Source organism: Chiloscyllium punctatum, chromosome 15 (assembly GCF_047496795.1).
Source record: "Chiloscyllium punctatum isolate Juve2018m chromosome 15, sChiPun1.3, whole genome shotgun sequence".
In the NCBI taxonomy this organism is placed as follows: domain Eukaryota; kingdom Metazoa; phylum Chordata; class Chondrichthyes; order Orectolobiformes; family Hemiscylliidae; genus Chiloscyllium; species Chiloscyllium punctatum.
In genome coordinates this window covers 78,609,471-78,636,017 of record NC_092753.1, presented here as the reverse complement: position 1 = coordinate 78,636,017, position 26,547 = coordinate 78,609,471, and the positions used below count along the sequence as shown (strand labels likewise).

General features: G+C 40.6%; 1 protein-coding gene across 3 annotated transcripts in view; it reads right to left on the bottom strand.

Annotated features, from left to right (window-relative positions):
- Nucleotides 1-25,833, bottom strand: part of runx1 (RUNX family transcription factor 1) — a 229,365-nt gene extending 203,532 nt beyond the window's left edge. For all 3 annotated transcript variants that reach the window (XM_072585546.1, XM_072585547.1, XM_072585548.1), the window contains exons 1-2: nucleotides 25,720-25,833; nucleotides 25,439-25,540 (exon numbers count right to left, since the gene is read on the bottom strand). In XM_072585546.1, the coding sequence (XP_072441647.1) occupies nucleotides 25,439-25,496 (58 nt within the window). In that variant the 5' untranslated portion in view covers nucleotides 25,497-25,540; nucleotides 25,720-25,833. The remainder of the gene's footprint in view (nucleotides 1-25,438; nucleotides 25,541-25,719) is intronic.
- Nucleotides 25,834-26,547: the final 714 nt, after the last annotated feature.

The window sequence follows — 26,547 nt, the reverse complement described above, 5'->3', positions numbered from 1 at the left end:
GCAAGGGAAGGCCAATCAGACCCTTGAGCTTTGACAAAGGGTCGGTTAGTCTCAAAATGTCAGCTCTTTTCTCTCTTTGCAGATGATGCCAGACCTGCTGAGATTTTCCAGCATTTTCTCTTTTGACTCTCACCTTAAATCTGCACTTCCTGATAATCTCTCACCACTTTTGTTTAACAAGAATCGATCTACCTCTGCCTCAAAAAATATTGAAAAATTACTTTTTCAGTAAGAGAGTTTCAAAGACTTCTTAACCCCTGAGAAAAGTCTGTTCACTTTAAATGTGCCTGTCAGCTTTTTAAACATAGTACTGGAATAATCATTTCTGAGATTACAGAGGCAGACTATGGTTGCTCCAACATGTTTACATTTAACTCTTTTGAATTTGTGAGTGTAAGCGTTCAATGTGTGTTGACTTATATGAATGTTGGGGAACAGGAAAACACTGTGGTCCTTCCAGCCAGTCCCTTTAATGATCAAACGTGCATTTGATAACTTAGGTATCAAAATATGAATCCCCGCTTCATTCAAAACCAAATGATCTCCTGGAAGAGTTGAAAAATGCCAGTCAATTTTGATGGAAAATACTTGGGATGCTCGATACCCTCTGTTTTCATTATTAAACCAGTTCAATTGTGACTTCTGGCAAAAGCAAAGACGTGGAAATGTGAAGCTGAGTTGGTTACATCAGTCTCCCCATGACTCAAACTGCAGAAATATTAACCATAATCATCTTATTTTCCTAGTGAGACCAACTTCAAACCTCAAAGCCTTTGTCCATCTCCTACATACCATCATAACTATGTTGTTAGCAATCCTCATTCACTGGATCCATGCTGCAACTGTCTCTCTTGTAGTCACATCCCATGCAGAATTTCCTACACAGTTAACTATAACCAGGCATGTGGGTGTGTCCTTTGCCACACAGCACAAAAGGTGCTTCTGTAAGTTTGAATCGTGGAGGTCTAATGCCAGCAGTGCCTTCCTGTATTTACATAGCTGAAACCAACCCCCTCATCTCAGTACAAAGGATACTGCGAATCTGAAATAAAACCAGAGAATTCTGACTGTACTCAGCAAGACAGGCAGTATCTGTAGAGAGACTGACAGGATTGATGTTTCAGGTCATTGACCTTTCACCAGCACTGGAAAATGATCGTGTTCAGTATAAGAGTGGAATAAAAAATGGGAAGGAACAAGGCAGAAATTCATCCTAATCGTATAATCCTAACAGTGTGGAAACAGACCATTTTGGCCCAACAAGTCCACACTGACCCTCCAAAGAGTAACCCACCCAGACCCATTCCCCTACCCTATTATTCTGCAATTACCCCTGACTAATGCACCTAACCTACAAATCTTTGAACACTATGGGCAATTTAACACGGCCAATTCATCTCGCCTGCACATCTTTGGACTATGGGAGGAAACAGGACCACCCAGAGGAAATCCACGCAGACACGGGGAGAATGTGCAAACTCCACACAGACAGTCACCAAAGCTGGAATCAAACTCAGGTTCCTGACGATGTGAGGCAACTGTGTTAACCACTGAGCCACCGTGTCACCCCAGTGTAAGACTAGATTTATCTGGCTCCAATGGTCGACCTCTTATTGCGAAATTATTCACTCTGATCCTAGGCTCTCCCAGAAAGGGAAACATGTTTTGCATCCACTCTGTCAAGGATCCTCAGAACCTTGTATGTTTCAATAAGGTTCTCTCATTCTTCTCAACTCTAATGAGTTCATAATTTAACCTTTGTGAGGAGAATTCAAGAGGCAGGCAATAGATAGGCTAGTCAAATGGTTGGAAATGTGGCAGATTAAATTTCTTGTAGAGGAAGTGAAGTAACACATTTTAAAAAGAAAAATGAGGTGAGGGAAAATTAAGAAATTAGTACAATTCGAAACAGGTTGCACAAAGACTTGGAGTGGATGTGTGTAAATTATTAAAGGTGGCAGGGCAGGTTGTGAAAGTGGTTAAAACAGTCATATGGGATCTGAGGTTTATAATTCAACTGTGCTCAGCCCCAGAGTATTCTTGCTTTTGGGTCAAGAGGTTTTGGGTTGGAAGGACCACTCTATTTCGCTAGAAATATAATTTATTCCTACAATCTGTAATGCTGGGCTTGTTATTTCTTCACTTTTCAATATTTTTCCCTTGGAACTTGTGCTGAAGAATCTGTACTTAGACCATAAGACCATAAGACATAGGAGTGGAAGTAAGGCCATTCGGCCCATCGAGTCCACTCCGCCATTCAATCATGGCTGATGGGCATTTAAACTCCGCTTACCCGCATTCTCCCCGTAGCCCTTAATTCCTCGATACAACAAGATAAGACCAACTTAGATACCTTGTATTAAAGGTGGTGTCTTAAATTGCGACTTGTAAACTTTTCACTGTACTCATTTGAATAAATGTGACAATAAAACTAATTCAATTCAAAAAGTTTGCTAATTCATCCCACTCCAGAGTTCATGCAATGATCAAGTCTGATACTTCAATTGACAGAGCACAGCGTTGTCACTGATACTATCTTTCAGATGAGATGTTAAACTAAAGTCCCGTAACCATTCTGAAAGAGTTATATCGGCCTCAAAGTGTTAACTCTGTTCCTCTCTCTACAGATGTTGCCAAACATGTTGTGTTTCTCCAGAATTTTCTGTGCTTGTTCCAAAGTCCCAAATCTACCTGTTTGGATGGATGTAAAAGAGCCCATGACATTAAATAAAACTGGCAGGGAGTTCTCCCTGCTGCCTTGAAAGATCCATCAATCTACACATTAAAATAAAATTATCTAGTCATTATCTCTTTGCTATTTGCTTTTGGCTGAAATATTTCATGTAAGACAACAGTGACTAGATTTCAAAAACAACTTATTGGCTGTAAAATGCTTTGAAATGTCTGGAGGTTGTGAAGAGTACACCATGAATGCAAATCTTTCTTTAGAAACAGAAATACAGAGCAAGGAAATTAGAATTAACCTTTGCAAAATACTGGTTTGTAAAAAGATTCCATGTTGTTACTGAGGACAAAGAGAATAAATCTCTCCGGTGCTATTTTCAATTTTTGCTACTCAACTGTCATCAGTAGTTATTATCTGAGTGCTTTTCCTGGGATCACGCTCAAATTGAATGCATTTTCCACATTTAAATACAGAATACAGACTGTAAACTTGTCTGAAAAGTGGTAAGTAAAATTTATAAGCAACAGGTGCCAGGAAGTGACCATCTTCAAAGACAGAAATTGCAAATATTTTCTCTTGTCATTCTATGGCATTGTCATTGCTGGGTGCCCTCCCAGTCTACATCCTGAGAGTTACCATTGTGCAGATGAACAGGACCATCCTTATAAATACAGTGGCTATCAGAGCAGTTCAAAGACCAGGAGTTCTGTGGTGAGTAACCCACGTGCTAGCTCTCCGAAAAAGCCCAAGTCAGGATGGAATACTCTCCACTTGTGTGGATGGATGTAACTCCATCAACATAAAGAAGCCTAAAACCATCCTGGGCAATGCATCTTGCTTAATTGTCACCCCAACCACTAGCTTAAACATTCATCCCTTTATTGCAAAGTGGGAACTGTGTATGGCATCTCGAATAACTCAACAAGCTCCCTTTTATATGTTCTCCCATGTTTATGACAGCTTGCTCCTAGAAGGACAAGGACTGCAAATGCACGTGACTACTTTGTCTTGCAAACTCACCTCCAAGTCCCACACAATCAATATTTGGAACCGCAAATTTTGCCAAAGTCTTAGAACTCTCTTCCCAACTGCATTTGGTGAAGAAGTGTTCCTCATCGCCTTCTCCGGGGCAATTAGAAATAGGGAATAAACGCTGACTTAGCCAGCAAACCCTAGATCACCAGAACAAATGAAAAATTTAGAGTGTGATAAAGGCAAGTGTAAGTGTTTCTTTTAGTCCTTATGGCTGCTGACTGACTCTGCTTTGCAATTTCACCAGTTTTCGTTTTCGTTATTGTTTTCATTTGTACAACTCTCAACTAAAGGCCAGGCTGCAGTTGATTGACGCTGAGCTCCAGTGGCTTACGGCCGAGGTAATGAATTCGTCTGGACAATTTAGAAACTAATTACCCTGATCAAGACTGGATGTGCAATCTGTCAGAGGAATGTTTGAACTTTGTTAACAGCAAAAGCACTGTTGCTTCACATTACTGACTACTGCACCCTTGCTCCTGCTAATCTCATCTTATACTCAGAGAGAAACTGGAATCCCCATTTGTTAACAATCACCTTCATTATGAAGTCCAGGTTTGTTTTCTTTTTGGTTTCTAATTGTAAAATAACTGCCAAAAAAAGCAATTGCTGTGCCCAAATTAGGCCTGAGTGGTACCTCAGAATAAAGTCCACTGGATTGCTACAGAGCAGCAAAGTTACTATTTCTGTCGTACTGTCAATGATTTCACTCACACAAACTTTGTCTGTAAGCGGGCAAAAATTGAGATAAAATCAATGACTTGATATCTTTTCAATTTAGACACAACTGAAAGCTGCATGTTACAGCAATTAAGTTAGTCTTCTTGGTACTGTTGATGCATATTCTTCATCCATTTAATATGAAGATATTTGAACTTTGCAATCTGGTATATTACTCATTACATGTGTGCACAATGAGTTTCAGCTCTGGCTTAAGGTGTAATTAAAGACATGAGATAATTAGAATGTGATTCGGTATAAATTTAATATCAAACACTACAATAAATGAACTAAGGGTATCGATTCTTTTGTCACCTGGATAAAGATCTGACAGCTAGGAGAAATACCATACAGTATAGAACCTGCTCCATTTTTATTACATCAAAATCAGTGCAGTGAAAAAACGTTAGATTCTTTAAAAGTTGGACAATCCTTTTGGCCAAATGGTGAACTCAAATCTCTGCCTCCATTTCTAGAAGCTGTTGGGATTTCCCTGTGTCTTCTCCTGAAGATGGTGACTTACTGAATCTCGCAGAAGCTGCCAAATGGATTCTGCCTCAACCAAAGGACCGTTTTTGAAGTGTAAACCAAGTTAAGATGTGTTAGTAACCAGTCCTTATAATAGATACTGCATCCATATCATGACTAACAAGGTCTCCTTCGTTTCACAGCTTACTGCATAGCTTATTGCCACCATCCCTGGACTATTTCAAATGCACTTTGGTCAATTTTGAAATTTAGTTTAATTTATATGATGTGAATTCATTCAACTTAAAATTATTGCAATTATTTTACTTGCAGAAATGTATTTGATCAATAAGAGTGAGCTTTGACTTCTGATGAATGAGTAAGCTGTCTGTTCTCTATTGTCTCCAGTTGATTAATCAAGTACCAATTAGAAAGGAGCAACTTCTCAGCAAACCTCCTGGTTACTTACATAAAATATATAAACAGCAATGCTAGAAATATTCAGCAGATCATGCAACATCCATGCAGAGAAAAATTAAATTAGCTTTTTAGGTTGCTGGATTATTTTTGGCAAAACAGTAATTTGTTCTGTAGGTGACTAAAGTCTACATTAAGATGTGAGTGATGGAGAAAATAATGGTGTAGCAGTAGCATCAAGTATTGGTCTAATTATTAAATAGAGAAATTGTCTTATTAAAAATACACCAATCAGTTGAAACTTTCATTAAATTGTAGAGGCTATTTAAGAGAAAAGGTAACTTCGCTTCTCCCTAACCTCTTCCAGCCACAGAAAGCACAGCCATCCATTTCAACCCGTCGCTCTACAGCCTCCACTCCTTTAACAATAGCCTCTTCTGCTTTCACCTGCTTTCAGTCACGCCTGGGACTTTAGTTACCTGATCTCTCAAAATCCCTTTCTAATCTCCTTTATGTCTTAATCCTTCATCAAAATCCTGTTTAAAACAAAACTGCCTTTTATTACCTACATTAGTATCCCCTTCTTTGGCTCAGAGTCCATTTCTATTTTGCTGTGATTTGTCTTGGGGCTGTTTTTCTATGTTCAAATACAAATTATAAATGTTGGAAGCCATTATGGCAGAAATACATTTCAGCATTTCAATCCAGTTGAATACTCTTGCATGTAAAAACAACCCGAAAACGTTAAGTAGATGTGGAGACATAAAGTCATACAGCATGGACCAACTGGTCCATGGCAACCATATTCCCAAATCAAACTTGCCTGCAATTGGCCCCCAGATTCTTCCTTTCTTACTTATGTACATATCCAAATGTCTTTTAAACATTGTAATTGTACCTGGATCCATCACTTTCTCTGATAGCTCAATTTACATATGAACCACTCTCTGTGTAAAAACATTGCCCCTCATGTCCTTTTCAAAGTTTTCTCCTCTCATCTTAAAAGTGTGTCATCTAGTTTTCAACTCCCCCACCCTTGGAAAAGACCCTTGCTATTTTCCTTTTCTATGCCTTTTACTATGTTACAAACCTCTATAAGATCACCCTTCAACCTCTTACAAACCAGTGAACAATGTCCCAGCCTAACTTTATAACTCTAACCTTCCATTCCTGGCAACATCCTACAACGTTTTTTTTTCTGAACCCTCTCCAAATTAATAATATCCTTCCTATGGCAGGGGGACCAGAATTGCACACAATACTTCAGAAAAGGCATCACCAGGGTTCTGTACAACCTCAACATGATGTCCAAAGTCCTATGCTCAAAGGTCTGAGCATTGGAGGCAAGCATGCAAAATGCCTTCTTAACCACATGTGATGCAAATTTTAAATAATTATGTACCTAAACCCCTCAATCTCTCTGTTCTACAACATTACCCAGGGCCCCACCATTAATTGTCTAAGTTGTGTCTAAGAAGTGACAATATTTCTGTTGAATAAAAGGAACTATGGACCTATGAGGGAGGAGTTGGCCAAAGTTCAATGGTGCAATACATTAGCAGGGATGGCAGTGGAGGAACAATGGCGGATATTTCTGTGTATAATGCAGAAGATGCAGGATCAGTTCATTCCAAAAAGGAAGAAAGATCCTAGGAGGAGGCATGGGATGCCGTGGCTGACGAGGGAAATTAAGAAAAATATAAAGTTAAAAGAGAAAAAGTATAACATAGCAAAGATAAGTGGGAAAACGGAGGACTGGGAAGCTTTTAAAGAGCAACAGAGGATTACTAAGAAGGAAATACGCAGAGAAAAAATGAGGACGAAGGTAAACTGGCCAAACATATAAAGGAGGATAGTAAAAGCTTTTTTAGGTATGTGAAAGGCAAAAAAAATGGTTAAAACTAAAATTGGGCCCTTGAAGACAGAAACAGGGGAATATATTACGGGGGACAAAGAAATGGCAGAAGAATTGAATTGATGCTTCAGATCTATGTTCACTGGGGAAGACACAAGCCATCTCCCTGAGGTAACAGTGGCTGAAGGACCTGAACTGAAGGGAATTTATATTTGCCAGGATTTGGTGTTGGAGAGACTATTAGGTCTGAAGGTTGACACGTTCCTGGGCCTGATGGTCTACATCCCAGGGTACTGAAGGAGGTGGCTCGGGAAATTGTGGATGCGTTGGTGATTATTTTCCAGAGTTTGATAGATTCGGGGTCGGTTCCTGAGGATTGGAGAGTGGCTAATGTTATACTACTTTTTAAGAAAAGTGGGAGAGAGAAAGCAGGAAATTATAGACCAGTTAGTCTGACCTCAGTGGTGGGAAAGATGGTGGAGTCAATTATAAAGGATAAAATTACGGCACATCTGGATAGTAGTAACAGGATAGGACACAGTCAGCATGGATTTATGAAGGGGAAATCATGCTTGACTAATCTTCTGGCATTTTTTGAGGATGTAACTCTGAAGATGAATGAGGGATATCCAGTAGATACAGTGTACCTGGACTTTCAGAAAGCTTTTGATAAAGTCCCACATAAGAGGTTCGTGAGCAAAGTTAGGGCGCAGGGTATTGGGGGCAAAGTACTAACTTGAATTGAGAGTTGGTTGGCTGAGAGGAAACAAAGAGTAGTGATAAACGGCTCAATTTTGGAATGGCAGGCAGTGACCAGTGGGGTACCCCAGGGATCAGTGTTGGGACCGCAGCTTTTTACAATATTTATTAATGATATAGAAGATGGTATTAGTAATAACAGTAGCAAATTTGCTGATGATACTAAGCTAGGTGGCAGTGTGAAATGTGAGGAGGATGTTAGGAGATTATAGGGTGACCTGGACAGGTTAGGTGAGTCATCAGATGCATAGCAGATGCAGTTTAATGTGGATAAATGTATGGATATCCACTTTGGTGGCAAGAACAGGAAGGCAGATTACTACCTCAATGGAATTAATTTAGATAAAGAGGCAGTACAAAGAGATCTGGGTGTTATTGTACACCAGTCAATGAAGGCAAGCATGCAGGTGCAGCAGGTAGTGAAGAAGGCTAATAGCATGCTGGCCTTCATAACAAGAGGGATTGGGTATAGAAGCAAAGAGGTTCTTCTGCAGCTGTGCAGGGCCCTGGTGAGACCACACCCGGAGTACTGTGTGCAGTTCTGGTCTCCAAATTTGAGGGAGTGCAGTGTCAATTCCTGGAATGGCGGGACTACCTTACACTGAAAGACTGGAGCGACTGGGCTTGGATACCCTTGAGTTTAGAAGACTGAGAGGGGATCTGATTGAGACATATAAGATTATGAAAGGATTGGACACTCTGGAGGCAGGAAACATATTTCCGCTGATGAGTGAGTGCCAAACCAGAGGACACAGCTTAGAAATACGGGGCAGACCATTTAGGACAGAGATGAGGAGAAACGTCTTCACCCAGAGAGTGGTGGCTGTGTGGAATGCACTGCCCCAGAGGGCAGTGGAGGCCCAGTCTCTGGATTCATTTAAGAAAGAGTTGGATAGAGCTCTCAAGGATAGTGGAATCAAGGGTTATGGAGATAAGGCAGGAACAGGATACTGATTAAGGATGATTAGCCATGATCATATTGAATGGTGGTGCAGGCTCGAAGGGCAGAATGGCCTACTCCTGCACCTATTGTCTATTGTCTATCTATTGTCTATTGTCTGAGTTCAGCCCATGTTCATTTTACCAAAATGCCCATTGACCCAATTGATCAAGATCTCTTTGTAATCATAGAGGCCACAGCCTGAACCCTGTCAGCTATAGCTCCCCCTCTGTGAAGGAAACCTGTGAACCTTCAGAGGATGCACTGGCAAAACAGTTAGCTGCACTCTCATCCAGCACCGAGACCTTTACTTCAGTGGGTACACTAACTAGATTAGACACAGCACAATCTGGGGAACACACCACTGACATGTTTCCTGTCTACTACGCCACCACCCACAAACTTACTAACCATGTCTCCTAAGTTCTTATCCAATTTGTTCATATAAATCCCAAACAAAAGTGGATGCAGTACTAATCTCTGTGGAATACCAGTGGTCACAAGCTTCCAGTCTGAAAATCCTCCCTCCACCATCACCTTCTGTCTCCTTCTGTCAAGCTAATTTTGCATCCAATTGGCAAGCTCTCCATGAATCCCATATGACCTAACTTTACTAATTAGTCGACGATGTAGAATCTTGCCAAAGGCTTTATTAAAGTCTACCTTTACCACCCTGCCCTCAAGCTTTTTGATTACTTCCTCAAAGCACACAATCAAGGTTGTGAGACATAGTTTCTCATGCATAAAGCCATGCTGACTATCCTTATTCTGTGACCTTTTGCTATGAATTCTATGTCTTATGATCCTGCCCTACTAGTTACTTGATGAAGGAGCAGCGCTGTGAAAGCTAGAGCTTCCAAATAAACCTGTTGGACTATAACTTGGTGTTGTGTGATTTTTAACTTTGTCCACACCAGTCTAACACTGGCACATCCACATCATGGTTATCCTTATCCAATCCTTGCCTCTCCAAATGCATGTAATGTAAATTCTATCTTTCAGAATCACTTCCAACAACCTACCCACCAACTACAAAGAAAGGTTGAGTAGGTTACGTTTATTTTCATTAGAAAAAACGGAGATTGAGAGTGCACCTGATTGAGGTTTATAAAACCATGAAGGATACAGACAGGGTGGATAGAGACAAGCTTTTTCCCAGGGTGAAGGGTTCAATAGTGAAAGGTCACTCTTTCAAGGTGAGAGGTGGAAAGTTTAAGGGGGATACACGCGGCAAGTACTTCACACAGAAGGTGGTGGGCGTTTGGAACACGTTGCCAGCAGGGGTGGTAGAGGCAGGCACGGTAGATTAGTGGGCAGCACGGTGGCACAGTGGTTAGCACTGCTGCCTCACAGCGCCAGAGACCTGGGTTCAATTCCCGACTCAGGCGACTGACTGTGTGGAGTTTGCACATTCTCCCCGTGTCTGCTTGGGTTTCCTCCGGGTGCTCCGGTTTCCTCCCACAGTCCAAAGATGTGCAGGTCAGGTGAATTGGCCATGTTAAATTGCCCGTAGTGTTAGGTAATGGGTAGATGTAGGGGTATGGGTGGGTTGCGCTTCGGCGGGGCGGTGTGGACTTGTTGGGCCGAAGGGCCTGTTTCCACACTGTAAGTAATCTAATTAATTTAAGATGTATCTGGATAAATGCACGAGTAGGTGGGGAGCAGAGGGATACAGATGCTTAGGAATTGACCGACAGGTTTAGACAGTATATTTGTATTGGCTCAGGCTTGGAGGGCCGAAAGGCCTAGTCCTGGGCTGTAAATTTTTTTTGTTCTTTGTTCTTCTTTTTACCTATGTCAGACAAGTCTGTAGTTCAAAGGCACAAAAACAGAATTAGTGGGAAAAGCCCAGCAGTTCTGGCAGCAGCTGTGAGTTAATGGTTTGGGTCTGGTGACCCTTTCTCAGAACTGTTTTGAGGAAGTTTTCAGTTCTGAAGAAGAGAGACTGCACCCGAAGTTTTAACTTTGATTTCTCTTCACAGATGTTGCCAGACCTACTGAGCTTTTCCAGCAACTTCAGGCTTTGTTTCTGATTTGCAGCATCTGCAGTTCTTTTGGTTTTCTATAGTACACAGGTATTGCCTTACAGCATTTCTTAAATAAAGGTACAACATTACCCACCCTCCAAATCTCCGGAACTCACCCGTGGTTACAGATGACACAAATGTCTCTCTCGGGGCCCTAAACTTTCTTCTCTAGCTTTCCACAATATCCTGGGATACACTTGATCAGGTCCTGGAGATTTGTCTACTTGTATGTTTTCTAAGACCTCCAGCCCTTCCTCTTCTGTAATGTGAACTGTTTACAAAATATCTTTTTATTTTCCCCAGAGTTCTTTAGTATCCATTTCTTTCTTCTCAGTAAAAACAGATGTGAAGTGTTCATTTAGTATCTCTTCCATCTACTGAGGTTCAACACAAAGAAGACCTCGTTGATCGTTAAGGGGCCCATTTTAAAGTTGCTGTTTTCCTGTTAATGTCCTTTTGGAATCTCTATGGATTATCCTTAATCTTATCTGCCAAAACTAGGTCATATATCCTTTTTGCTCTCCTGAATTCCCTCTTAAGAAGGCCTCCAGACCCTTTATACTTTTCAGGAGATGATTCATTTGATCCCAGTTGTCTATACCTAATATATGACTGTTTCTTAATCTTGACAAGAACCTTAATACCTTTATTCATCCATTGTTCCCTACTTTTACCAGTTGTACCCTTCACTCTAACAGGAACATAATGCCTCTGAACTCTCATTCTCACACTTTTGAAAGCCTCCCCATTATGGGTCATCTCTTTATCTGCAAGCAGTCTACTCCAAACAACTTTTGAAAGTTCCCCTCTCATACCATTAATATTTGTCTTACTCCAATTAGGAACTTTAACTTTTATGGAAGGAAGGCCTAGCGTTTTCCATAACTATTTTAAAACTGATAGAATTTGGATCTCTCCTTCAAAAGTGTTCCCCTTTTATTACTTCAGTCACTTGTCCTGCCTTATTTCCCAAGAGATTATATTTTGCTCCTTCTCTAGTAGAAATACTTACATATTGAGAAAAAAAATTATCTCGAACACATTTAACAAATTTCTCACCATCCAAGCCCTTAACACTATGGCAGTCCCAGTCAAGTTTTGAAAATTAATATCCTCTACAACCCTATTATTCTTACATATATCTGAGATCATCAATTTTTAAGCATACAAGACAGTTTCTAGCCTATTTAGTTTTATTGTTTTTGGCTCCACTGTTTATCAATTTCGATGCCAAGATCATTCACAATGTTTCCAGTTCTTTGTTGATGGAATGTGCTGAGTTATTACAAAATCATGTGGGTCTCCAGCTTGTTTTGAACACTGTGCATCTCAACATGAGGAAGTGAAGGTTTTACTGAAAACATAACTGAAAGCGTGTGACCTGAAAGTGTATAATCCACAAACCTTAAGGGTGATTCCTTTTTAAAAAATTCTTAATTCATTAGGTATTTTCTGTTTCGATAAACCATGATTCATCATTCCCTGAGTTGCCAGCTTGGCATTCTTAACAAATGTACCTATGTTTATTTACCGTGGCTTTTCAGATTAGGATAACAGTCCATCATCCAATATTCTGGTACCAGCCAGCATTGTAGGGGTAATTTTCATCCTGTCCATAAAATTAGGGATAACAGCAGATAACATCATCTCGGAGATTTATTTGTCAATGTCACTTTCCCTTCCAGCAGTGTTAATCAGCTTGTTCAGGAAGGATCGATCTCTGCTGGAATCCAACACTGACTTTCTTTGAACATATCCATTGGGCTCCAATGACATAATTGGGGCCTGACTTCCACTTTGACCAATGATTTAAGCTTTGTATCTTTGGCATTAGGTGATGCTAGTTGATAGATGAGCCAGGGCCAAAGATGCCCAAAGATGTTAGTTTGAAAACTTGGTTTTTACATTCCTTGTGGAGCCAAGAAGAGCAACAGTGCATCATCAGCTGAACAAGCAAGTCTTTAGGCCTCATTTATCCTGGCTACTGAGGATTTCCTCAATATTGCACTGGACTGTAAGTCTATTTTTCTGCATGTGTTTGGTTCTGCAGACAGCATTTAATGTTTAAAATGGTGGTCTGGCCAGCTGGCTGGAGAACCAGACAGAGTCCTGTATGTCCCATTGAATACTGAAGTGGTCACTGCCAGCCTTTCCCTGGGGTTAAATCCTCTGATTTATGGAATGCTCTCCATTGTCTGTCTGGGAATAATGGCAGCCAATGATAATGCACCATTGGAAGTCTAGGATGAACGGATGGGATTTGAGGAGTGGGGTCCTTGGAGGAAGGCAGCATGGGGAAGCTGAGGGGGTGGGAGCGGGTTGCCAGAAAGGGCATAGACTGTCTGTCAGCGCAGGCCTTTTGCCCGAAACATCGATTCTCTTAATCCTTGGATGCTGCCTGGCCTGCTGTGCTCTTCCAGCACCACACTCTCGACTCGGATCTCCAGCATCTGCAGTTCTCACTTTCTCCCTGTCAGCACAGGGAACCACTTTGAATGGCTTATGTCCTCTGGAGGTTGACAAGCAACGTAAAGATAGAGAGTTGGTTTAATGCATCCCAGTGTGGCCGAGTCCCTGCCTGCATGCTTCTGGTATTCACCTTAGGGCAACAATTAGCTTTGAGGGCATGAGGCTTGTCTGAAAGCCCTCCTACCATGAACTTCATTGGACAGAGGCAGGAAGGTAGCTTAGTCCTCACCAGAATCCTCCCAACCTAGTGAATGACCCTCCAGCACCTTCCTTGACCTACCCCCACTTGTGCTTCCAGTTGACTGAGGGAAGATATGGGCATATAGTTAATAAATTTTGAACCCCCGGTGTCAGACGTCTACTCACAACATGCTGAATTAAAGATGTGATTTGCCTTCAACTGAGTCACAGCTGACACCGAATGTGCTGCTGAAGTAGGAGGCAAAGCTGTGTTCAAATCGAGCTCCAGTTTTGTTGTCGATTACTGCTCCATGATGGAAGATCTGTGGAAGTAATGGCATTTTGTGCTGGCATTGGGCTTGCCCAGCATTCACGACCATCTTCCACTCCCTCTCACCACCTATACTGACTTGCTAAGACTGGCGGCCTACCTAAAGTAACAAGAGAGAATGGCATCACACTCAGTGCCTTCAAAAGAAGGGGAATATCTTTTGGATCTATAATAAATGAAGAATAACTGATTCCTGCAGCTAAAATACACTAAATGTATTATGTGGTAATTTAAAAATATATTTACATCCATGAATAACAACAAAAAGAAAGCCTCCATACTGCCATCACAAGGAATAATTATTTTCTGACACTTGCAACTTTGATAATAGTATCTGGCACTGGATCTGAGCAGCTGCAATAAACAGGATACACATGGGCCACTATACTGGAGTTGAAGCACACCCAGGAAATAGAGAAAGATGGGCTGTTATGTAATACCATCCAGCCAGCAAGCTGCATGAAACCTGAAACCTCACAAAGGACAAAGGAATTTTTATTCACAGACTATCATAACCAATTAGCATTAAAATGGAAGTTGTTTTATAAAAGTGTGAATAAGCAGCACATGTACAACTTACAAAAACCATAAAGATAGGCACTTATGTTAAGTAGTTAACATCTTTCCAATCAATTTCTTGAAGTAGGCTTGGTGCTTCATAAAGTGGAGATGAACTGTGCCACTTAACTTAAATGCCTCCTTAATAGTTTAGGCAAAAAGAAATTAAATTAAGTTAGAATTTGAAAGTAACTGTTGCTGATAGTGATAGTCAAATACTTGTTGCATTTGTAGGACATTCCTTGATATTAATTTAACACTGCACATGTTTATTTTCTGTCCTTACAAACCTCCAAAACAGCAGAATTAGGAATGTCATTTCAACATAATCTATATGGTAGAATCTGAGAGAGAACTCGAGTGAGTCATTTAGCTTCTCCAGTCTGATCTGCCATTCAATCTGATTGTGGCTGATCATCTATGGCACAGACTTAATGGACTGGAGTATCTCTTCTATACTGCGCGATTCTGTGATCTATCTACGTGCTAAAATTCTCCTTTCTCCCATTGTCTTTGATGCATTTAAAGTCTAAACATATATCTATCTCTTTCTTGAATTGCTTTTGAGCAAAGGTCCAGTAATATCTGTTGGTGTTGAGTGACATATATGGTCGCTTATTAAGCCTGGAAAAGTAATTACTCACTGAAAAAAGTAAAAATTACCTACATTTTCTCAATTGGACTCACTGTCAATGAAGGAATTTTGATTCTTGACTTCAAGTGAAAACAGAAAATGTTGGAAACACACAAAATGCCAAGTGGTATCTGTAGAGACAACAGATGAAAGAAGACCAAGCACTGAAATATTAAATAGCTAGCTTGCTCAGTCAAAACGAATGGATCTGTTACAACTGTCCAGCATTTTCTGTTTTTGATGTCAAATGTAAATTGTTCCAATGAAGTAAAATAAAGTTTTCTATTTACTTATACTGGCATTTACCTTTCATGACCTCAAAGGTATGCCAAAGCAGCCTTCACTAAATGAAATAGCCATACCGTGTTTTCATTTTTGTAGGAAGCCCAGCAACAAAATGTATGTACATCAAGTTCTCATGAATAACAGTGAAAGAAACAAGAGGTAGGTTGGTAGAAGAATAAATGTTGACTTGGCCATCATGGAGAACAGTGTCATAGGATCATTATCCCTTCACCTGAGAGGCAGATGAATATTTGGTTTAACATTTCACAAGAAATACCTCGAAGTTTAACTTTCCATTGGTTATATTAGATTTTGTCTTTGAGTTTCTGGAATAAGACCTGAACTCAAACTTTCGGTTCAGTGGGAAAAATTGCTACTCTGAAGTACTGAGTCAATTTTCAACTCTATATCTGTGTGTAAAGCTGGCTTTATGACTTGGTCGTCCATTATGGGTACTGCAGTTTATATTATATAGTGCAATTTGTCCTGTTCACCCCATGGGACATATTCAATATTATCAGAAGCAATAAAATGGACTTAGGTTCTAAAGTTCACTGTAAACTTTTTAATTTCCAAATTGAAGGGGTGGTTGAACCTGAAGGCCAGATATGGAATTTGATAAAATTATAAAATAGTGAAAAATGACAGTTTCACAAGGCTAGGTTACTTAACTGAAGAATGAAAAATGGGCACTGGGAAAGGTTCAGGAATGTTTTTGAAATAGCTTGAGATGAAATTGTGGGATATTGTCTGGGGCCAATTATCAACTCCTGTTTGGTTGTGAATTGATGCAAAGGGGTGTAATGGAACAGAAAAATATCAAGTAGACTTAAAAGATCTCTGCCTATTTTATAGACAGTTGTATCTCAGAAATCTTGGCGTGGACAATGGTTGTCCCTTCTAAATTTACACAGAAGCTTAATAATGATATTTCAATTATCATAAGATTATGTCACTTAGACATCAACAATATATTTGATTATTAAGCTCATTTGGCCTGTTGTATTTGGCACAATTGTAAAATTGAAGACCTTACTGCTTTAGTACCAACAGCACTTTGGACACTGTGTTAGTTGAAATGCTACATCCTAATTCTCTGGAAGTTTCGAGAGTGGCAGAAATCTCATGTCCCACAATTTAAGCAGGTATATACCCACAGTCCAAATATGTGCAGGTTAGGTGGATTGGCTATGCTAAATTGCCCGTAGTGTTAGGTGAAGGGGTAAATGTAGGGGAATGGGTCTGGGTGGGTTGCGCTTCGACGGGTCGGTGTGGACTTGTTGGGCCGAAGGGCCTGTTTCCACACTGTAAGTAATCTAATCTAATCTAATCATAGAAGTAAAGTTGAATATTAAAGGCTATTGGGCCTTTCTCATTCCTCCTGCTGTACAGGCCTTTGGACACTGCCCAACCCCATGATATCATACTGTTTATGACTCAAGGGCTTTGTCTAACCAGAACTAATTAGAAATGTGCTCACACTATGAAGATATGCCTCCCAATGTTAGTTCTGAATTAATCTTTTGTCAGTTTGTCCTGGTGGATCTTTATACTTGCAACAGTGCAATCAGAAATAGTGCTCAGGATTAACCTAGTCCACTTATTGTTGTAAAGGTTAACCTGATGTGCCCAGAACTATCAGAGGCCTAGCTCATCAAGTGATAGCCAGGATGTTTGGTAAGAAGAGATTTACTGGCTGCTACCCTCTAGAAATTGGGACCTTCAAGAGGTAGTCTAAGCCAGAATAATGGCTGAGGTTCCCAAAGTCTCACTGGTGATTTACCGAACACCTTACAAGTGAGACTGTTTAAGGCTGTGTGGTAGATTAGTGGAAAAGGGAAAAGCCAGTTTCAGTCTGGATTTCCCAGTATCTTGGGGATGGTAGATGGTTGAGTTTCATTTTTGGGCCATTGATAATTTATTCTGGTCGAGACTGTGCAAATAAAATTGTGTACCAACATTAAAATGTGAAATTAAACGCTTACTTGAGGTTTGAAGCCAAACATGCCAATATTCAAAATTGAAGAGTTGGTTTAACATAATGCATTCTAGTAGTCTGATTCACCCTCACCCACTCATGACAGCTGAATGTGGTTGTTATATCATTTTGTTCAGCTCCTGATTGGATAGTTAGAAAACTAATTTGAAACAGGTGTAATTTGTTTTACATTCCCTTGTCTTCTTTTCTACCTGTTTACCTTTTGTTTTTACACATTTGAATCTTTGTTTCCTCAGCTAAGATCTTTCCCAACTCTGTTTGTGTTTTTGTGAAAGGAGTGCAGATCATGGGAGAAAGGAGCTGAGTAAATGCTCCAGTAACACAGCAGAGGGACTCAGGAGTGTTGGAAACATGTAAAAACAATGGGTGCATTTATATGTATACGTTCACAATCTCAGGCTTTCCCAAAGCAAGTTAACAGCCAACAAAGTACCTTTTTTTTAGTGCACTAAGTTTTGTCAAAAATACAACAATGATTTGTGTCCAGCAAGTTTCAATGAACATCGCTGTAACTAAGGACAGATAATCTGCTTTCAGTGCTGATGATCATAGACTCATACAGCACTTAAACAGGCCCTTCTGTCCAACTCATCCATGCTGACCAGGTTTCACAAACTAAACTGGTCCCGTTTGGCCCATATCCCTCTAAACCTTTCCTATTCATGTACTTATCCAAATGTCTTTTAAATGTTGCAACTATACCTGCATCTACCACTTCCTCCCTCTGGCAGTTCATTCCATATCCCTTCCGAAGGGCATTGTCTATCTATCCAATGGCACATGGACTACAACACTTCAAGAAGCAGCTCACCACCACCTTTTGAAGGGCAACTAAGAATGGCAATCCCAGTAACATTCAGAGCACACAAATTATTAAAATAAAAGCAGAAGAGGCTTCTCAGTCTATTGAGTCTGCCCCTGTTAGTCCTACATCCTTCCACCTTAACCATATTTGCCATTTGTTTCTTTAAGTATTTATCTGATATCCTTTTGCAGACTAATTTAAATTGGTGAGACTGTACCTGTATATTGTGCACAGTTTCGATCTCCTTATTTGAGGTAAGATGTAGTAGCATTGAAGGCAGTTCAGTGGAGGTTCACTAGATTGATCTCAGAGATGAGAGGTTTGTCGTATGAATAGACATTGAATGGTTCAGATATGTAGTCTCTAGAAATTAGAAGAATGAGGGGAGATCAAATTGAGGTGTTCAAGATGATAAAAGGTGTGGACAAAATAGATGTGGAGTGCATGCTTCTTCTTGTGGGGCATTCTAGGACGAGAGATCATAGTCTTAAGATAAGGAGGAGCAGAGTTAAAACAGCGTTGAGGAGAAATTGCTTCTCGCAAAGGGTTGTGAATCTGTGGAATTCGCTAGCCCAAAGTGTGGTGGATGCTGGGACAGTGAGTAAAGTTAAATAGGAGTTAGACAGATATTTAATTGGTAATGGGTTGGAGGGATATGGAGAGAAGGCAGGAAAATAGGGGTGAGGAGACCATCAGCCACGATCGAATGGTGGAACAGACTTGACTTGTCAAATGGCCTAGTTCTGCTTCTACATATCATGAACGTATATGAACCACCCTCTGTAAGAAAAAAAATTACCCCTCAGGTCCCTTTTAAATCTTTCTCTTCTCACCTTATAAAATAAACTCCTGGTTGTGAACTCCCCTATCCTAGGGAAAAGGCCTTTGCTATTCACCTTATCTATGCCCCACATGATTTTATAAATCTCTGCAAGGTCACCCTATGACCTCCTACGCTCCAGTGAAAAAAAGTCCCAATCTATCCACCCCCTCCTTATAACCCAAACCCTCTAGTCCCCAAGCGATAGATACCAGACAGGCCATCAGGAAGAATTTCATGTTTTTCCTTTGACAGCGTGCCATGGAATATTTAGCACTCAGTTTCGACAACAGACCTTACCTGGGCTTAATGTCTCATCCACTGGGCAGCATCACCAGCATTTAACAATGCAGCACTCCCTCAGCCCGTACTACAGCCCAAGTTCTCTGATCAAGTTTCAGGGGTGAAACGTGAACACGCAACCTTTCGGGGTGCTAGCCACTGAGCCACAGCAGTACCTGGGCACTGCGTGGATAACGGTCACTGGAGAACAAAGACACAAATCGGAGTCCCAGCTCTCTGCTTTGGGCACGAGTCATCCCCTATTCATCTTATAAAGCTTTAAAGAATAAGACATTATTTTGACTCGTCTCAAGCTGACTCAGACTCCCCTTGGGCTGTTGGCCTCCATATGTGGACAATAATTTGAGTTTGCATTTCTGGGGATTAGGTAGTTACTATTGGAAAACCATATGGTGGGAGAGGGTTAACAAATTATGCACAGTTTCTTAAATGCAGAACAGATCCTGACTGTGCTCCTAGATGGTTTAGACTCCTCACTTTTATTTTCAAGTTGGAATCAGAAAACTAATATAAACCAGTTTACATCAACATCTGGAATGTGCAACCACAGTCGTTTGCGCCGACTTCTTAAGTTTAAAACTCCCACACAGTGATATCAGAAATACATGATGCCATCACATCAGTGTCCGCTCCACGTGCGTGCCCATGACTGTACAGTTAAATATCATTTGGGCTGAATGATAAATCAGTGCTCCAATTTAAGGACGGCGTGGTCATTTGCTGTTGCAGGAGGTGACCCTATAGGGGGTGCATCTGTGGGATTCAGAATACTGTGCCAATGAGATTCCATTCTATAAAACGTCCTGCAAAAAGAATAATGCTAACACTTGCTCTGACAGCTAAGCATTCAAGCTTGAGATTTCACTGCAGGTGTGGTTTCACAATGACACCACTTGAAGCAACACTTTTACAGGATGTTCCGAGTGAACAGATGCGACACTCTCTCTAAGATTGCAAGTCAAAACATAAACCTGTATGTTATTGTTCTTAAATGCTGATCTTGCACTGAGGAAAGATTTTGGGTCCTTGTGGTAAGTATAGCTTGAACCACTGCTGCATGCCAATATACAGAGCTCCCACTTTACCCCATCTGACACTAAGAAACTAGCCAGCTTGTTTACTCAGGAGGGTGTGGGTTAATATTTACGGAAGCAAAGTTTAGTTTGGGCAGTATTTATAACAGCTTAGGGAATAGGATCTGTCTAAATGAACACATTCACTCCATTAAATATCAAAATGAGCTTATTTGTGAACTTGTCAAATGCTTACCACTTCTCAGCTGATATTTCTGTAGCAAACTCAACACAAGTTATCATTTTTTACTGCATTGATCTTTTGTTATACTCACATCATAGCATCCCTACAGGCATTAGGCCCATCAAGTCCACACCGATTCTCCAAACAGTATCCCACCCAGACCGAATCTGTAACCCTGCACTTCCCATGGCTAACCCACCTAGCCTGCATATTCCTGGACACTATGGGCAATTTAGCGTGGTTAAACCACCTAACATGCACATAGTCATAGAGACGTAGAGATGTACAACACAGAAACAGACCCTTCAGTCCAACATGTCCATGCCAACCAGAAATCCTAAATTAATCTATTCCCATTTGCCAGCACTTGGCCCATATCCCTGTAAACCTTTCCTATCCATATTCTGATACAGATGCCTTTGAAGTGTTATAAATGTCCTAGCCTCCACCCCTTCCTCTGGCAGCTCATTCCATAACCCACACAGCAAAGGCCGTAGCTGTGCAGATTCACTGATGTGTCAGACAGCAATGTTGGTTTCTTTCTCGTTTGATTCACTGACCATGTGGTCACTGCCTTGTGTCTCTCTTCCTCCTTTTTAAAGTGCCGTTGTTTTGTTTATTTTCCCCCAAAGTTCCAAAACAATGTAACAGCTTATAACACAGTAATTGCTGCACCTTGAGTTCAAGGAAATCAGCTGTAACACTGAAAATACCTCAAAAAAAGGAGCAGCTCTTAACAGCAACAATTCTTTCCCCATTCTCCATTAACCAGAATCGCTCCTCTTCGGACTGTAAGAGGAAACCCATACAAACACATGGAGAATGTGCAAACTCCACACAGACAGTTGTCCAAGGTTGGAATCAAATCCAGATCCCTGGTACTATGAGGCAGCAGTGCTGACCACTGAGCCACTGTACCACCTAATGGTAAACAGTTGAGAAAGAAATGAGCATCTGATCATCTATGAGGTCTGTTTTACTTAACATATGTTCTAGATTTTATATTTGCAACAAAGTTTTGTCCTGTGTCTAAGTGGACATTTGTCCATCAATGAACATCTAAAGCTCTATGTGCTGATGATTTAACTCACTGCTACCTTTCTTTAAACAAATTGGCTGCAGTGTTTTCAACAGTGAGCATACTTCAAAAAGTACTTAGTTGACTGTCACACATTTGGGATAATGAGAGGATGCAAAAGGTGCTATGTAAATGCAAGTTTTTCCCAACTTTAAAATATTTATTTCAAACATCCTGTTAACCTAAAAATCCTTTATTACCCAGTTGACTCAATATTTGTGCACAAAATGTATTTCCTAGTGGATAACAATTTACTTTAGGAGCTTTTTACATGTTTCTTGCGTAAATTTAGCACTGATGATAACAATAATGTGGCCAATATTGAAAATTAAGGAAAGGGTGTCGAAAATGGTATTTCTATTTCTATGAGAAAGTGAGGACTGCAGATGCTGGAGATCAGAGCTGAAAAATGTGTTGCTGGAAAAGCGCAGCAGGTCAGGCAACATCCAAGGAGCAGGAGAATCGACATTTCAGGCATGAGCCCTTCTTCAGGAAAGGCTCATTCCCGAAACATCGATGCTGCCTTGGATGCTGCCTGACCTGCTGTGCTTTTCCAGCAACACATTTTTCAGCTTCGTTTCTATTTCTATTTCCTTCATTTGGATGATTTGGGATGTAATAGCCTTTTGTTCTCAGACCTGCAGAGAAATTCTTGTATTAGTTTACCAAATGAGAGCAAGGGGGCAACAAATTTCAAGTAAAGTTTGTGCTGTGGAATTGTGTCTTCCTGTGATAGTGAATACATTTGACATTAAACCAAGCAATTTCTAATATTCATTCAGCCTATCCCTTCCAGCCTTGGCTCATGCAACAGATTTGTCGTGCTATACATTCTGAAATATCTTGTTGATAGAATCCCTGTCAGCCATTCAGTCCATCGAATCCACATTGACTCTCAAAAGAGCATCTGACCCAGAAATCCCGTATTTCCCATGGCTAACCTACCTAGCTTGCACATTCCTGGATACTTTGGGCAAATTAGCATGGTCAATCCACCTAAATTGTACATCTTTGGACTTTGGGGGGAAAACCCTGCAGACACAGGAAGAATGTGTAAACTCCATATAGACAGTCATAGAGTCATAGAGGTGTACAGCATGGAAACAGACCCTTCGGTCCAACCCGTCCATGCCAACCAGATATCCCAATCCAATCTATTCAGCTGAAGTTGGAATCAAACCTGGGTCCCTGGTGCTGTGAGGCAGCAGTGCCAACCACTGAGCGACCATGCTACCTGTTGTTAGTTAGGTAGCTATAAAACACCCTTGCTTATACATTGTCTAGTGTTGTAATGAAATATAACGGATGCAATGTCAGCAACATTTAACAAAATTCTGGATGTAAGCGCACACCATCAGGGAACAGAGTCGGAGCGAAGACTGGTTTGATGTATTTAGCAACAATCAACCTTTACGGTGAACTTTTGAGCAGAACAATCAGGAAAAGGTGCAATGTATGCATCACTCTTTGGATGAGACCAAGATTCTCTTTATACTCTGAGGGTGGATCAAAAAGTTCCCTTAGCACTATTTTGGAGGGAAGCAGCAGAGTTCTCCATGATACCCTGGCTCTGTGTATCTTTCAATGAACATTATGATAACAGATTACCAGGATATTATAACATAGGCATTTGTGGGAGCTTGCTGTATGGAAATTGGTTGCTGCATTATCTATACCACATCAAAGTCTACACTCAGAACTTTCTTATTGTCTTTGAAGCACTTTGAGATTTTCTGCATTCAGGAACAGCACAATATGAAAAAAAGGTCTTTCTTTTCTTTTACCTCACCTCCCCCAAACCTGCAACCCTTTGTTAGTTAGTTTGTGAACACAAAATGAAATGGTTACCAGTGCACAGCGCAAAGTTTGCTGGAACACAATGTACCATTGAGTGATATATTACCAGAACAATTAGGCTGCGCTTATATTCACTATGAGGATTAATGTTTAAACTCACTGTAAGCTGAAAACATCCGTCCTCTTGGGGCGCAATGTTTTATTGGAGGGTGCGACTTCAGCAATTTCCTTGTCGGAGAGCAGAAGGGAGAGCCTGGTGTGGTATGATAGAAAAGACCCATATCCTTTGTGGTGTACCACACTCAATTCATGCGTCAGCTTTCTTCCAGTGTTTTCTTAGAATAGAACAATTGCTTCTTTTCTCTCCTTCTCGTTTTTAACATGGGTATCATGCTACAAGAGTTATGGGTTTCCTTCTGAGAGAACTGCAAGAACTGATAAAGTGAAATATATGGGACGAGAACCACTTGTTATTTCCCCACAGCTGACCATTTGGGGTTTGTTAGCAGAGCGAGGGCAATAAATTTTGGCAGTGTTTTTGCACAAGACGAAGAGAGTGGCACCGGGGACATTTGCAAAGACCAGGCTATGCAAATAGCTGGGAGAAAAGTGCACCAGAAACAATTTGCCCACAGCCATGATTATTTATCTAACTTGCATGAGTCTAGAAGGCATTCTGTTTCTGTCTCATATCTCTAGGCTGACCAGAGTTCAATGCACAGGCAAGGAAATAAGAGGAAGCCAAACCAAAATAACAAAACAAATTTATCACAAGTACAAGCAGATTAAATAAGCCGATTTCCTTTCCAATTTTATGGCTTTATTATATACATATTTAAAATGACAGCGCTCCTAATGTCTATTCAAGTTCTATTGAATATTTATATGGCCTGTGTGTGACAATTGGCCCTTCTTTTGCTTTAGCCATCAACTGGTCAGACCAGTCAATGGTGGTCTGCCTGCTTCAAGCTCTCTTGTTTTGTTACTCCTTAACCCAGTGTGATGGGCTAAAAATGGCACCTTAACTAATACCCTTAACTGTTCAGCAGTCTCTGCCTCAACTGCCTGCATTCTGCAGGAATGAAACAGGATTATTTATACATTGCTCTTTATTACCTTATCTAACTCGTAAAAATTTCCTCAATAAGTTTTCCTGTGGCCACGGGTTGGAAACAAAACATGAAATAAAAGCAAACTGAATCCAGGAAGGTCCTTCTCGTTATTTGGTGAATATTGTTTCCTCTGGCTGTTAACAGCGCTGAGGAAACAGTTGTTTAGTGAGCCAAGGGAGCTGTTAGCAAGTTTGCACTGGGACTGTGGCCATTCAATGGAGCTGAATGATGATGCAGGAATGCATAAATCATCCAACCACCATGAGTCGATGGTACAAATTTCTCCCTTAAGGTGCAAGCTGTACCGAAAGCAGTGGCATGCTACGTAAAATTGAGCAACAGTTTAGAAAGAGAGTTATCTTTGTTTCAAGAGTGTTGCTCATGCATTTATCAATCTGTTTTACTTCATGATAATCGTTCTTTTTCAAAAACATGAAAAGAAAAGCAGCCTGATTCTGACTACTGTTAATGACTCAAAGTGACATAAGCTTCTGAACATATATCTCGTACTTCTGTTTCCTCACTGTCGAGGGTGACTAATTCAGTGTTTTCAAAACGACTTTACTAAAGACTCCAGTGTTTCTTCAGTCAGCCTTAAAGAGTACATATTTTCTCCAACGAAGCTATCAGACAAGACTCACATCATATTGGGTGAAAAGCTACTCATGACAGACGTGTTTCAGTTTTCTGAGGCACTTCTCTGTCTTCATCAGAGCATTTATTGAACTGGAGATAATTGACAACTAAATGAAATGCTTAAAAATAAACCATTTTCTGCATCAGCTATGAACTCAGTAAGTACTCTTCGTGCAGCCACAAAAGCAACAACATCTTTCTTGCATCTAACATTGGAGGACTATTTCTCAACATGCACTGGAGTGAATCACTTTAAACTGGGGCACTTACCTCGCATGAAGCACTGTTGATACGAAGGAAATGACTCGAATATGCTGTTCGAAGCCATGGTGTCCCGTGAAGCCGTCCTAACTGGTTGCACAGGTCTCCCACCTTTTCAAAGGAAAACCAACAGAATTTAAGAGTCGCACTCTCCACTGTACCGTTCATCTTTGGCAATTTCCTTTTACCTTATCACACAGCTTCTGCAGCGCTGCAAACAACACGATAAGGTACTTTTTGAGGTCTGAAATGTAAAAATAGTGGATTGGTTGTGGTTAGATGATGCTTACCACTGTACGAAATGCTTGGCACTCTGTGGTTTAAATCAGAATGAGTTGCTGTGTGCTGACCAATATCCCGGACCCACTGTTGTGTGACTGGTCTGCACCCAACTTGTGGTTCTGTGGTTGTTTATGAGGCCCAAAGAGTTTCACACAACCTAAATTACAAATTTAACTGTTCCCCTTTGATAATTCAACCTAATTGGCTGCCGTTGATCATGTGCCCCAAGTGATGTCGCTTTTCTTTCTCATTGTAGCATGCCCTTCCCGCCCCACCTGCCCTCCCCTTAGCTCAGTCAGGAAATAGCAGAGGCTAGAGTTTGCAAAAGTGACTCACAGTCCCTTTTTGCTTATTATGCAAATAGAACGATATGATCCTGTACAACAGAGCCTGTGTTGCTTTAAGAGTAGTGGAGCTGCTTTAAACCATCAGAAATATTTCACTGCAGCTTTCAATTCTTGTGCTGCTGAAAATAATATAGTTTTAAATAATTGAATTCCATTACTAACTTTTTATTATAGTTATTGAACAAAAAAGAATTTCTCTCTTGGAAGTGATAAGATGACATTACGATTTTGTTTTAATTATGTTCAGAATGCAGTGTACATTTTCGGCGGTACGTTTGGTGCCTTTGTGATTATTTCTCCCCCTTCAATCTTAGTAGAAGCACTGACAATTTTTTTTCATGTTGTTGGAATATGTGCATCTTCAGTTCTGAATGCTATTTAAACTTTTAACAATATTGAAGTGAAAATCCTAATTGATATTTGCACCCCTGTTCGACATACCCACCGCATCCTGCCCAGATCTTGCTCAATGTGTGAAGGTGACCATGA